This window comes from Trifolium pratense, linkage group LG7 (genome assembly GCF_020283565.1).
Source record: "Trifolium pratense cultivar HEN17-A07 linkage group LG7, ARS_RC_1.1, whole genome shotgun sequence".
In the NCBI taxonomy this organism is placed as follows: domain Eukaryota; kingdom Viridiplantae; phylum Streptophyta; class Magnoliopsida; order Fabales; family Fabaceae; genus Trifolium; species Trifolium pratense.
The window spans coordinates 299,445-313,873 of record NC_060065.1 but is presented as its reverse complement, the minus strand read 5'-3'; the positions used below and the strand labels follow the sequence as shown (position 1 = coordinate 313,873).

The 14,429-nt window shown below is 34.6% G+C and overlaps 2 protein-coding genes across 4 annotated transcripts; both read left to right on the top strand.

The window, feature by feature from the left end:
- Positions 1 to 2,186: 2,186 nt before the first annotated feature.
- Positions 2,187 to 8,343, top strand: LOC123897149 (protein MCM10 homolog). Its single transcript, XM_045947665.1, has 11 exons — positions 2,187 to 2,386; positions 2,479 to 2,665; positions 2,759 to 2,833; positions 2,968 to 3,205; positions 3,284 to 3,408; positions 6,978 to 7,011; positions 7,098 to 7,144; positions 7,246 to 7,389; positions 7,469 to 7,530; positions 7,625 to 7,697; positions 7,794 to 8,343. Exons 1-11 carry the CDS (start codon positions 2,278 to 2,280, stop codon positions 7,954 to 7,956), a joined length of 1,257 nt encoding a protein of 418 aa, XP_045803621.1. The 5' UTR covers positions 2,187 to 2,277; the 3' UTR covers positions 7,957 to 8,343.
- Positions 8,344 to 10,982: 2,639 nt separating this feature from the next.
- Positions 10,983 to 14,312, top strand: LOC123897148 (pto-interacting protein 1-like). Of its 3 annotated transcripts, XM_045947661.1 has the most exons (9): positions 10,983 to 11,134; positions 11,243 to 11,390; positions 11,478 to 11,551; positions 11,700 to 11,794; positions 11,886 to 12,004; positions 12,194 to 12,820; positions 12,934 to 13,100; positions 13,229 to 13,606; positions 13,700 to 14,312. In XM_045947661.1, the coding sequence occupies exons 1-9, from the start codon at positions 11,114 to 11,116 to the stop codon at positions 13,955 to 13,957; spliced, it is 1,887 nt and encodes a 628-aa protein (XP_045803617.1). In that variant the 5' UTR covers positions 10,983 to 11,113; the 3' UTR covers positions 13,958 to 14,312. The 3 variants fall into 3 exon arrangements, with proteins under 3 accessions (XP_045803617.1, XP_045803619.1, XP_045803620.1); XM_045947663.1 differs by lacking the exon at positions 10,983 to 11,134 and having other exon boundaries at positions 11,252 to 11,390; positions 11,700 to 11,789; positions 11,886 to 11,978; positions 13,700 to 14,156; XM_045947664.1 differs by lacking the exons at positions 10,983 to 11,134; positions 11,243 to 11,390; positions 11,478 to 11,551 and having other exon boundaries at positions 11,773 to 11,789; positions 13,700 to 14,154.
- The last annotated feature ends 117 nt before the right edge of the window (positions 14,313 to 14,429 follow it).

Here is a 14,429-nt window from a genome sequence, read left to right as displayed (position 1 = left end):
TCTAGTTAATTACCCAAGACATTATGTCAATTATGTGTAATTACTTAATTGTCTTATCGGTACATGTATGTCTTGTATATAAACCTTTCATGATAACCATTTATATTCATTAACCATAAATTACTTAGTTGCCTTATCAGTACACATATGCCTTGTATATCAACTTTTCATGAAAAGCATTTATATTCATTAACCATAAACATCCAAGAGTGGGACAAATAAAAGAAGATGTACTTGCCTGACTAGTAGCCATGTTACTTAACTTGCAGATGTTATAAAAAATTTGGTATGGTGATTTTTTCTTAAAAATATCATTTTCCTACATAGAATTCGCTACTTAAGTAGCGGACAAGAGTATATTGATAATTTTGTAGGACGCGCCCCAGAATCAGTTGTGTGGCAAAAGTAGGGATGACAAAAAAACTCAAACCCGAGAGACCCACCCGAACCCAAGTCAACGGGCGAAAACCCGATTTGACTGGGTTTGGGTTTGGGTTCGGGTGACACCCGATAATATGGGTGTGGGTTTGGTATCAGTCAAACTCACACCCGAAACCCATACACATACCCGAAATATTTTAGAATTACCTAATTACCCTCATAGTCTCCCTCAATTTCCTTGGAAGACCTTAAATTTTAGTTGTAATTTAATTTCTTGAAAGTCTATGTTTAAATTTCCTTGGAAGACCTTAATTTTAGTTGTAATTTACTTCAAAATCTATGTTGGAATTTAATTTCTTAAATTTGCAAATTATTTTCAAATGTGCTGCGGGTTTGGGTTTGGGTGGAAAAAACCCGAACCCAATGGGTGTGGGCGTGGGTGTTGTTTTGCCACCTGAACAGCCTTTGGGTTTGGGTGATAATTTCGGGTGTGAGTTTGGTAAGTGTCAAACCTGCACCCATGGGTGTCCGTTGCCATCCCTAGGCAAAAGTAAATCTTGAAGGAAAATTGATGGGAGAATTCGCAAAATCATAAGCCCATTAGTGAAATTTATATGCCCAAAACCATATGCTCATTGCTAATAACTTCGATGGAATATTGGACATGTCAAATTCATTGGAGAATTAACAAAATTATATGTTGGTTTCTTATTTAGTACGCCAAATTGAATGCATGGATAACTCAATTAGTTTGAACTAAAGGTGAAAGAAGTTAAAATATAAAAGTTGAAGTTCAATTTTTATCGAGAGTACACCAAATCAATTGTTGAGTTTTTAAAGTATATATGAAAGTTTGTATTATGATTTATGAATGTTATTAATTATTATCTATGATGCATATCGTGCCCATATTTGGTATGAATACAATTACAAAATTCGGTAAATTTATAAAGAGATATTTCGAACATCAAATTTTGCTGACAAAAATACAACAATGTTGTTCATCCACTCTATGCACGCACACTGAGGCAGCTCAAACAATTATTATTAAAAAAGTCAAATAGTGCATGATATCTTATTTTTGTTTGTTAGTTGATGTTTAAATAACATTTTTCAATTATAAAACAAAGGGCTTATCAAAAAAAAAAAAAATTATAAAACAAAGGTACTAATATTTTAATATAAATATTAAAAAATATATTTTTTGAGTGAATTACTATTGTTGTGATTTGAAGATTTTTTTTTGTTCACAGTCCGCACTATCTTCATGAAAATTAAAAGAAATAATTGAAATGCAATAAAGAAAATCAAAATATTTTGTACATATGATACCGTATATGTACTGTACTTATAGGGTCTCTTTGATCTGCTAAAAAATAAGGGACTGGACAGGATAACTGTAGTTGTACTGTGTTTGATTGTAAAACTGTTTCAGGAACTGGACAAACTGGGAAGCAATGGACAGGACAAAAACAGAATTTTTTGTCCCTCACTAAACCACAGCACAACTTTTTGTTCGCAGTACAAGTTGTCTAAAATGTCAAAATACCATTTTATTAACAAAATATCGTATGAGACAAAAAAATGTTCAATATCCCAAAAGTTTGTTCTGTACTGTTCTGTCTAGTACTTACCCTTTAACAAATCAAACACACCCATAAAGTACAGGGTACATGTACTTAATTATTTTAAGAATACCTATTTTTTATTTTGACAAAAAATGAATTATTACCGCCATGAATTGAATTCCCTCCAAACGAAATATTTGACATGTTTTGTTTTCCCTCTTTTTCCCTTTCTCTTTCATTCAGTTCAGTCTAATAAAAAATCAATCAAATCCCTTCTTCCTAGATCTCTTGTATTGTGTTGTGCTTTGTTGGTAAATCATATCAGAGGATGTCGTCAAAGCATGAAGAAGACAGCGACGACCTGGATCTCCTGCTTTCCCTTCAGGACGACCACGACGACACTGTTCTTGAAACCCCTCCACCTTCTCCCTCTCCTCGTAATCATCGTCACTTTCATTCATTCATCTCTTTAATATTACTAATTACGTTTCTCATTCATTCATTCATTCATTCATTCATGTAATTGCAGTCGATGATGATGACGACCACCATGAAGTGTCGCCCAGACACAAGCAAAGGGAGAAACCAGACATGTCTGTTTTCAGAGATGCCGTTCAAGATTGCCTTCACCACCAACCCTCTAACCCTAACCCTAAATCAATTACTAAACCCCCTTTCAACGATGATATTGACAAATTCTCCGGTCTTCGCATAAGGTTACTTACTTACTTACTTACTCATAATAAGCTTATTTATTGCAATCTCAATCTATGTTTATAACATCTACTTTTACTTACTGTGCCTGCCAGGAACCAATGTTTAACCCCTGCTGAATTTAGGGAATGTGTTCAAGACATTCGTTTTGTTCGCCTACCTGTCATCAAGTAACTACTAATCTTCTTCACCTCATTCTCTCTCTCTCTCTCTCTCTCTCTCTCTCTCTCTCTCTCTCTACTCTTATTACTGATTATGGACATTTGTTTACCGACTCACTCTGTGTGTGTGTGTGTGTATTCAGGAATTTGGTGAATGGGGATACTTTTTCTGGAACTTGGGTTACTGTTGGCGTGTTGACTGAGAAGGGGGTTCAGAAAACAAGTTCAAATGGGAAGAGCTACTGCATATGGAAAATTGGATGTTTGGATGAAAATATTGTTTCTCTTTTCTTGTTTGGAGATGCTTATCAGAAGAATTGCCATGAGCCCGCAGGAACCGTCTTTGCCCTCTTCAATTCTGCTGTCCGCAAGGATGCCAAGGTATCTGTCTGTCTATCTAATTTTTCTCAGTTGATTACATTTTTCTGTCTATCTAACTCTTTTATATTGTTTCTGCAGGGTAATGGTTTTTCTTTGAGTATATACTCCCCTAACCAAATTATGAAGATGGGAACCTCTGTTGATTACGGAGTTTGCAAAGGGAAAAGAGCAGATGGGATGACTTGTACACTGGTCATAAATAAGTAAGCAAATTAAATATGTATCTACTATCTTGTTATTTTCATATGTTAGCTGTGGAATTCCAATAGGATTCTTTCTTAATTGTCTGAACCTAATCACCATAATGATCATATATGCAATTTACTAAAGGAGTAAAGAGTGAGTAACAATCACAGTTTTTTTTTTCCTTCTATTAGTATCGACACTTATATAGATAGATTCTCCCTTCAATGAAAAAGCCTGATTTAAATGTGTGGAATTTGACACTGACTGGATTCATGGTTCTTCACCACAGTTCTTGCATTTACATATTGATAGCAATTCAATAGCTAGGGATACCTTAGACTGGCACTTTTAAGGGGAAAAAAGTAAAATATAGACTGTGCTAGTTGTTGATGCAAAATGTGTGTATAAGTTTTTTTTTTTTTTTTGGTAAAGATATGTTCTTAAATACATTTGAAGGAAAAAAATGTAAGGATTCTTAAGCTGTAACATGGATCCATGTGCTTGTCATACATGGATTCTTGCTGAGAAGTGTTTTCAAAGCGCACCGTGTTTAATAATAATTGTAAAACTGTCTGGAAAAAAGTCTCGTCATTCTTGTACAAAACTTAAACTGAACTTTCAAATTGTTTTTTTATGCCAGTTTAAGGGAATATACAAAAGCATTATAAGCATTTTTTTTTTGAAACAGCAAAATTTATTAAGGGTGATCTAGTCACAAGAAGTGCTAAATACACACAAGAAAAAGTCTGATACAAGAATATGTACAGGGATAAATAAACCACCTTATAACAATAGCCTAACCTTTGATTCACTCCAATACAAGCTCAAAACCAAACAGAATAAAAACTACACACATAAAAGATTCAAGGACACAGGTTTCAAGCCAATGCTACAGATATTATCACCCATCCCACAGGAAAAAAGCTATCCACTCTGCAGAATACAAAGCCCCAATTTCTACTTGATGCTTAAGCTGGAGGGAAAGATCAATGATACGGAGCGTCTGAGCTGAGAAAAGCAACAAAACCTCCTAATTGCATAGCATCTTAGGATCTCGCATCCCACCATTAGAAATGCTCGGGTTACAGAAACTTGCCCGCTTCTGTCCTGAAGACACCGAGCAAAGACTTTATGAGAATCAACCAAGACAACACATGTACTCAGGAGGATTCCACACAGCCTTTCTCTACAACCGCAGACAACTCCAGAATAAGATCCAGATATAAAAAAACAGTCCTCCAAGGCTTTTTCCGCCCTTGACTACCTAAAACACTACTCTCCACTGATCCTGCAAAACAAGGCAGCATGACAGCAAAAAACCAAGCAGAACACAGACTGCAGAAATGAAAATTTCTAAACAAGTGCCTCTCAATTAATTCACATACACCCTAACGGGTTCAAGATCCAATTGCTGAGATTAAAAGAAAAACCTTTAGCTCGAGTTCTTAAAATTCTCCAAGATAAAACTTTTGCCTCCTCCACCACCTTTTCCCAATCAACACCTATGGTTAAAAACCATTTCATTTCTAACCTTCCAAATACAATACACATTAGAGAACCAAATAACTCCTAACCTCTCCTTGGTCTTCGCCTTCCCACAGATCAGACTATTAAACGATACTAGATGGTCATACCCACCTTCCGGTAACACTGTCGGAACCTCTAACCATTTCACTAACTCTCTCCACGTCACCGCGAAGATAGGACAATTAAAGAATACATGATTTTCAGTCTTCGCCTTTCCACATCCTCCTACACAAAGTACCGACGAGTTCAGTCTAATCCCTCTCTTACTAAGATTTTCCTTAGTCGGGAATCTGTTTTGTAGTAACCGCCAGACAAGAATTGATAATTTTGACGGAATTAACGGATTCCACACCTCTTTAGTCCAGTTCATATCCTCACTCTCACCTTCGGTAAGATAAAGGTAAGCATTTTTAACCGTATAGCTCTCTCCTCCCCACTGCCACCGATCTTCCTCCTCCTCTTTCCTCACAACTCCGAGCACTATGCCTCTGCAAACCTCCGCATCTCATCCTCCCATTGAAACAGTCTCCTCCTCCACCTCCATCTAACGTTCTTAACTCCTTCCTCCTCTATGAGATCATATCGGCTACACATTTTTCCTTGTCCAGAGACAGATCAGAAAGTCTATTAAAAAACTTACTTAAAGTATCTCCTTCCACCAAAGGTTCATTCCAAAATAGTGTTTTTCTCCTGTTCCCCACCACCTTGGTTAAGTGGTCCTCAAACCATCTATCCCTCCCTTGACTCTTAAAGTTTGCTATATCGTTTAAATCTCTCCACCATAAGGAACTTTTATTTTTGACAAAACCCAAATCCTACCATAGTTTTTGACAAAACCCAAATCCTTACCATATCTACCTAAAAGCACTCTACACCATAACGAATCTTTTTTGTTTTTTAACCTCCACCACCACTTTCCTAACAGAGCTATGTTGAACAGTTTCAAATTTCTAATTCCTAATCCTCCCTCTTCTTTTGGTTTGCACACTCTGTCCCACTTAACCCAATGGACTTTCTTTGCCTCGACACTCCCCCCGCGGAATCTTGAAGAACAACAAGAAGTATATTGGCAGAGCAGACAGAACGGATTTAATCAGCACAAGTTGACCACCCATTGATAACGAACGACACTTCCAAGATGATAGTTTCTTCTGCACCGAGCTGATTACCGGTTCCCAAGTTCGGCTCTTTCTAGGGTCCCCCCCAATAGGTAATCCAAGATATTTAGTAGGGAGGCTGCCTACCTTACAATTCAAAGATTTTGCTGCGTCTTGAAGCCAAGACAAAGACACATTTATCCCGATTAATTCACTTTTATGAAAGTTCACCCTCAATCCGGATATTAGTTCAAACAGCTGGAGGATTGCCTTCATGGCAAGAATATTCGACCAACACTTTTTACCAATGATAAAAGTATCATCTGCGAATTGAAGATGGGATATTGAGATATCTTCATCACAGCCGACACAGTATCCCTGAAAGTTTCTAACTTCCACTGCTTTGTTCATAAGAACATTAAAACCTTCAGCCACCAGAAGAAATAAAAAAGGAGATAGCGGATCTCCTTGACGAAGGCCCCTCTCCATTTTGAATTCCTTAGAAGGGCTGCCATTTATAAGCACCGAAATCATAGTAGTGCTTATACATTCCCTGATCCATATTCTCCACTTTATCGGGAACCTCATCTTTTCCATAACGAACTCCAAAAATTCCCATTCAACTGAATCGTAAGCCTTTTCAAAGTCCACCTTAAAAAGGAGAGCCTCTTTCTTCGTTCTTTTTGCTTCATCTATCACTTTGTTAGCAACCAGGACCCCGTCAAGGATCTGTCTGCCTTGAATGGAAGCAGTTTGAGTCTCGCTAATTAAACTAGATTATTATATTTGAAAAGTTTCCTTGATGTCCCTAGATTATTATTCTGTTTCTCCAGACTCCAATTACTACCTTTCCTTGTAAACCATGTTTCTATTTCTTCCATGTTGTTTTCCTTCTTACAATTGATGATATTTTTCAAACTCTGAATGATTCACTTCATAACCATCAATCCTTGTTATTTCAGGCGTCAGGGGACTTATTGTAAATATCACAAATCAGTAAGTGGCATTTAATTATTTCATGTTTTCTGTCAATATTCTATTGTAACAAGGATATCAATTCACTAACCAATAATTTATGGCAGAAATCATCAGAGAAATATTCTACAGGGCGAACTGAACTCAAGGGAGGGTGAGTGTTTAGCTCTTTCAATTCTTATTACAAATGCGCTCAACTTACTTTATTTCGTATGACATATGGATGTGACATAAACATGTGGTTCTTGTTAGCAGAAACTTAAGAACATCATTTAGGCCAAGAGATAATCTCAAGTCAGAAGGAATATACTTAGTTGATCCCCTCGCTGACAAAACAAACTTGAAAAAGACTAAGCCACTGAAATTGTTATCCGTGGATGGTCTCAGAAAGGCATTGAGGTTTGGCAAATTAGATTTAATCGTTTTCTCCACTTTAGTTCCTTCAGCACAAGCATTAATACATTAATTTTGATACCAGCAATGCAGGAAAAGTGACAACTTCACACTCGCAAGGAATTAGATTTCTTTCCGAGGTTACAGGTGATTAGACTATCTTGTAACTTTAATGGGAATATCGTGTGTTTATGTATACTGTATTCATAGCTGACTTTTAGCCTTTCACAACTGTTTGCAGGTAAAGCTGATCAAAAAATGATGAAAAATGAACCAAAGACTCGAAATGAACAAAGCAAATGCGCAGAGAAGAGGTGAGATGTTACAGAGGTTATAGGTTAATATTACATCTTATGCATGTTACTATTAGTGGCTTAACACACTAGTTACATGTTATTTATTATTTTCAGGAAGTCATCTTCTGTGAATAATGGACACTCTTCTCTCATAAGAAACCAACAGTTAGATGTAAAAAGAGTAAAAACAGAGGGGCAAGGTTTGGTCGATAAAACCACAAAAAGTACGGGAAAGATGATTGAACTAGATCTTGTTAGTTCGGATGAGGACTTCTGAAATTTGTGTGTTGCATTGCTTGATTTTGTTGAGGGGAAAACATGTGCTGAGAAGAAAATGAGGGCTACTGCAGGGTGGCGGTAAAAATCAATATAGTGTACATTAGTGCCCCAGAGTAGTGAGGTCCACTTGAAATATTAGTTTCTTGGGCAAAATATGCCAAAGTCCCGCACAATAAAGAATTTATTTCACTCAGTTATATTCATCATATGAATACCAGATTTTACTATAGATTATCTACATTGTTATCAATTTGGGGTAAACTAGATGAGTTTGGCTCATCTTAATTGAGCAACTTCCTTCAAAAGATAAATTAAGTATTTGTTGATGAATATATCGTTCAAAGTGGAGTTTAGCTCATCTTAATTGAACAACTTAATATGAAAACAGCTGGGTGTAATTTTCTCTCTTCAATTTGATAGTTGAGATGTGCTATTGACAACCTGTGATCCAAGTCATGTTAAATTGCAATTTCTTATCCATCAACTGTTTTTCTTGTTCTTGTTAATTTTCTTCATGGACAGAAGCTCTAGGAAATTACTGGGCTTTGTCATGATATTCACCAATCTCGTTAAATTTTATTATGTTTATTTCATAAATTTCTTATACATTTATTTATAAACTCATTTACCTAAGAGTTTGGATGAGGTAATTGAGAAATTTTAAAGAATTTAGAATTCTAGGCAATTCAAATGATTCAATTAAATTACTTTCATTTCTCAATTTTTTTGTTTGGATGGAGTAACAAAAAAAATCATTGTCATCATTTTGGGCAACTTTTATAAAAAAAATATTTTTTGGGCCAAATTTGAAAATTGAAATTAGGGGTCAATTTGTAAATTTCAAAAAATCTCGAGGGGTCAAATTATAATGTTTGAAAATTTGAGGGGCCAGTTTGCAATATTTTGGAAATTATTGGGGTCAATTTGAAATTTTTGAAAATGTGAGGACAAAATACAAAATTTTAAAATTATAACAATGAAGAAATTTAAAATTCTTAGGTTTAGGTATCATTTGAAATTCTCTAAATTTAACTTGAACAAAATATTTCATAAATTTTTATCATTTTGAAAATTCTTCAAATTATAATCCAAACAATGGAATTCACCTTAAATCATTTGAATTCCCTCAAAATATTACATTACCTCAAAACATTCCCCCATCCAAACACACCGTAAAGATATTTCTAATATTATGCTAATAATAAACAAGGAAGAGCTATGAATCTCGGATACTTCAAAAATGGCGAAGTATCGTATATGATACATGTCAGATACCGATACTCATAGAGTAGAAACAAGCTGATTTTCAGCTGTTGGCGTTATTGTTTCAATCCATTGAACCAAATTTAATGGTTCACTTCCATCCATCCGTATAGAACATGTCATGGGATTATATTATTATTCAGTAACATTTGTCAAGTAACATATAGAAAAACTCAGCAAATTGAATAAGCAAATTGTTACTCAGATTGCAGTGAGATTGTTACTTAGTTGTACTAAGCTTTACAACATAATCATGTGATCAAGAACTACTTGAATTACATGACATGTGAACTTTTGTTAAGCGTTCATAATTTTCTTAGGCCTCTATTTTGACCGTTTGATTTGATGGTGAAAGTGTGAATTGTGCATCTAAATAAGTAAGTGCCATGAAAATAGAGAAATTATAAAAACAAATTAAGCTTTCATGTTGACACAGACAGTTTCGTACCCCAATTTCGCAAAACACAAAGGTACATCCCATGGAAATGGAAATTTGTGACGCCATTTCAAACTATGATGCAAGGATTGATGACAGCAACCTACAGTACTGTACTTGTGGTTGGCAGACCCTATCTAATTCTTTTGCAAAATCATAATTTTTTTAACTTGATTCCAAGAATGTAGTTGAGTAGAGTAGGCCACAGACCCTATCTAATTTCTGGTGGTAAATTCACAGTTTATGCTTTATATATACCAAGGCTTGTGCCCTGTAGGGACCAGAACCAGATTACCACAATTAAGATTGTGATGCTTGAACTACTAATTATTTTTATTCTTCTTACCTAATAATTTTTAGTTGTCGCTTTTAATTATATATATATATTGTTGGTATATTATGTGTGAATAAGAATCTTATATTCGATGAAAAGATGTTTACCAATATATAAGTAAGATGATTCATATAACAAATTTCTTGAGGTTTCAGGTTAAGATGTTACCGTATGTCCAATTCATATTTATCTGATTGATCACTATCGCGATTAATTAATTGGTTCACATAAATTTTGAAACCATGATAAATAAAAGAAAGAGAATAGTTTTTTTTAATGATCTACCATTTTATTATTTTTCAAAGATGAAATTGATTGTTGGAAAGGTGTTCTGAAAGATGATTATGTCATTGTTCTATGTCAGCATTTGCATGTTTAAAAATAAAATAAGAATGATGGCACGACTTGAGAAATAACGATATACTAGTTTATTGTTGCTGATGAGATGAGATGAGTTAGTAGTATTGTTTATTAATAGTTGTTGATTAATTTGGATGCAACAGTCTCAGCTAACCACACAAAACTTTGGCAGACAACTTAGACTTTTGCCTTTTACTGTTTGTTAGTGACCTTATTAATTAGTTTTGAAATGATATGTTTAATTGTTTCTACTTAAATTGATTTTTCTAAATAACAAGATTATGGTGTTAAAATATTAGTAGTAGTAGTTTTGAAACTAACGTATTTACTAGTAACATTTTGTGTATTAAAAAAAATAAATTAGAAATTTGAAGTAACAACTATTTATTTATCCCATTTTCATTAAGCCATCAGTGAAGTGCTTACTTATTTATTTATTCTCAACATTAATTAAAATTAATATCATCTTCTTCCAAATCCTGTTAGTGCAGTAGGTAGGCTGCTTAGTTACAACATTTTGGTTCATATTTCTTTGTCTTTTCTTGTTTATACTTTATTCCTTTTTGCTTCTTTAATTCCACATTTTTTTCATTCTCATAATAATACTTACCATGACCGGTTGACCATCTCTTCCTTTCTTTGTCACCTTTTGTTACATCCAATGGATTCATGCAATGCAATATTCAACGGGATTAATTTGTTTATCATATCTCTCATAGCTAGTTTATATATATTACTATACTATATAGTAAAAATAATCTCATGTCTCAACAAACAACCATGGTATGTATAGTTGTGTTCTGTTTTTTTCTTTTTCATAGAAGGAGTTAAATTTCATCCAATAAGAGAAAGTGCGACTTGAGATTGATTGATTGATTGTTTGGTATATAGCGGAAAAGGGAGATGACAGTGAAAGAGAGATGTATTTTGGTTGGAATTAGAATTGATAGACATAGCAGACATGTTCTGAATTGGGCTATAGTCAAAGTTGCTCAACCTGGTGATTCTGTTATTGCCATCCATGTTGTTACAACTCCAGGTTAATATAATTACTATCATATCTTATCTACTTTTTCTTATACTTGGTACAATTTATTTGTTACTCACTTGTATTTTTAATTTATAGATCATGTTTCTGAAAGCAAGGCCTTGGTAGATGATTATTTAGAGGTTTATGAAGGGTTATGCGATGCGAAAAAGGTACATTTTACAAATTTAGTACACACAGTCACAGTTTTGTTATCATTTATTATTATGCACCTAACTGTCGTTTTCTTATTCATTCATTAAAAAGTTGTTAAAATGTCACTATAGCATTCATTATTCATTTGGCCTCATTGAATTTCAGGTTGGTCTCTCTGTTCATATCTTCACAGGAAGATCTATTCGAAAAATTCTCCTCAGAGAAGCAAAAAACAGTGCTGCCATTGCTCTAGTGGTAGGGTATGTGGATTTAACTTACCTTCATTCATTTCTTCAGTTTTTACTTTTCTTCTGATTATTATTATTATTCTAAAACATGTTTCATTTTCAGGGGTGGAGCTTCAACAGCTAAATATTGCGCAAAAGGACTACCAAGCAGCACCGATGTTATCGGTATCCAGGATGCAAGAATTGTGTTCCAAAGGTGCACCGATAATAAACAACTAATAGGTTTGGTTTATTTGGTAGTATATCCTATGATTCATATATATCATGTCACATTTAAGCACATGTGTTTAGCTTGTTTTTATATTTAAAATATATAAGGAACGTGTTTTAGTTTTCTTTTTGTTCTCAAAGAAAATCCACTGTAGTAAATTTGTTTCCATCTAAGAATAAAGATTATTATGATTATGGTAGGTGGTGTTATAGATGATCCAAGACCAAGTCTTATTAGCAAGGTGGTCCAGTCTGCATTTGAAGACAACTTGGGGAATAAGAAATCAAAGAGCCAACAAGATAATACAGAATTGGAGGAACAATCATTTAAAGAAGAGATGAATGTGTCATCAAGATTATCAACTTCGCAGAAACTTGGATGGCCGCTTTTGCGCAGGGCGCATACAGAAATGTCGAGGGACATGTCTGTAGTGCAATGGGCAATGAACTTACCAGATCGGTCAACACACATTTCATCTCAAATTAAAGATCAGAGCTATAGAAAAATTAATAGTTTCAATAGCTGCAAGTGGTTCATCTTTGAGGTTCTTGATTCTTGCACTTGTCAATTCTCTGAAGAAAATGTGATTGGGATTGGAGGGAGCAATCGTGTGTACAGAGGAACCCTTCCCGATGGAAAGCCGGTAGCAGTCAAAGTTATGCAGTCGTCAAAACAAGCCTTCAAAGATTTTGCACTTGAAGTGGAAATAATGTCCTCATTGAACCATACATCCATTGCCCCTCTACTAGGAATTTGCATCAAGGATGAGACTTTGATATCTGTTTATGATTATTTTCCGCAAGGAACCTTAGACCAAAATCTACGCGGTTAGTCCAATTAATTTTTCTTCTCTTTTCACTTATCACTAAACTTAAAAATTACTAGCACGTAGACGGAGACTAACTACTTTTCCGATGAAATTGGAAAATAATGGATATAGGTAAGAACAAGGATGGATCTATGTTGTCATGGGAAGACAGATTTAAGATAGCAGTTGGGATTGGTGAAGCACTGAATTACCTGCACAATAATCAAACCTCCAAGCCAATTATACATAGAGATGTCAAGTCTTCAAACATTCTTCTTTCCCACGGGTTTGAGCCACATGTACTCATAATTTATTTGATACTATTACTTAGTAATGACAATGAAATATACTATTTTGTGTTTGAAATTTGTGATTGTGATGGGAGACATATTTATTATTTTTGTTTCTTCATGCATGTGACATACAGTTATCTGATTTTGGACTTGCCATGTGGGGACCAACAAGTTCATCTTTTGTGATACAAGATGATGTGGTAGGAACCTTTGGTTATCTTGCACCAGAATATTTCATGTATGGAAAGGTCAGTGACAAAATAGATGTCTATGCCTTTGGTGTTGTCCTACTTGAACTTATATCAGGGAGGGAACCAATTGACTCCAAAACTTGCAAAGAACATGAGAGTTTGGTCACATGGGCAAAACCAATTTTGGAGAGTGGAGATGTTAAAAGCTTATTGGATCCAAAGTTGGAAGGGAAATTTGATATAGCCCAAATGAACAAATTGGTTCTGGCAGCATCTTTATGCATTACACAGTCTGCACGCCTTCGTCCTACAATGAATCAGGTAATACCAATGGCAATGATCCTCTGAAGCTGTTAGGTTTATAGTAGAAAGTCACATTTTCAATCAATTTTAAAAAACTTTGATTATGTGCAGGTACTGAAAATCTTAAAAGGATGTGAGGAGAAAGTCGAAAACTTATTTAAGCCTCATAAGGGTGATTGTGATCATTCAGAAAATCAGGAAAATATTGATGACGAAGTCTATCCAAATTCAAGCGCAGATTTGCACTTGAGCCTTGCATTACTTGATGTTGACAATGATACTGCATCATATAGTAGTAGTAGTATAGGGAACAGCAATAATAGTGAAAGTTTGAAAGAACCATGGAGCAGATCATCTAGTTTCAATTAATTAGCTCCTTCCAATTTTATGAAGCTTATATTAGTGATTAGTAGTGTGTATACTATGGATATAGTATTAAATAAAAGATCTATCCCCTGCCATAACCTGTTAAGAATGTTTGGAAGATTTAGAGACATGGTTTCCATTTCAAGTTTCGTCTCAATAATAAATATACTAATAAAGGATTTTACCGTTTTTATGGAGTTGGATGAACCGATAATTCAAAGCGTGTAACCTTGAAATGAAGTCCTCGTGGCCTGGATCAGTCAGTAACCTTGGCGGCTGATCAAAATAATTAGGGAAATGGATTCTCAGTAATTACTTTATGCAGTTACCAACCTCAATAGCAAAACTTTTATAATAACATAACATGCACAGATTGAACCATAACCAAATTATGGTTGCTATCAACATATTAAAGACTCGGGTGAAAATTCGAGTTTAAATTATCATCCGAGTTCTGTTAATGCTCTTTATATTT

What these genes read in the sequence shown, in the direction of transcription:
- LOC123897149 (XM_045947665.1), top strand. Translation starts at nt 2,278, where the DNA reads ATGTCGTCAAAGCATGAAGAAGACAGCGACGACCTGGATCTCCTGCTT. An exon ending in GTTCGCCTACCTGTCATCAA is followed by an intron (nt 2,834 to 2,967) that starts GTAACTACTAAT and finishes GTGTGTATTCAG; the next exon opens with GAATTTGGTGAATGGGGATA. An exon ending in CTGTCCGCAAGGATGCCAAG is followed by an intron (nt 3,206 to 3,283) that starts GTATCTGTCTGT and finishes TTGTTTCTGCAG; the next exon opens with GGTAATGGTTTTTCTTTGAG.
- LOC123897148 (XM_045947661.1), top strand. Translation starts at nt 11,114, where the DNA reads ATGTCTCAACAAACAACCATG. An exon ending in TGTCTCAACAAACAACCATG is followed by an intron (nt 11,135 to 11,242) that starts GTATGTATAGTT and finishes TTTGGTATATAG; the next exon opens with CGGAAAAGGGAGATGACAGT. An exon ending in CTTAGACCAAAATCTACGCG is followed by an intron (nt 12,821 to 12,933) that starts GTTAGTCCAATT and finishes TAATGGATATAG; the next exon opens with GTAAGAACAAGGATGGATCT.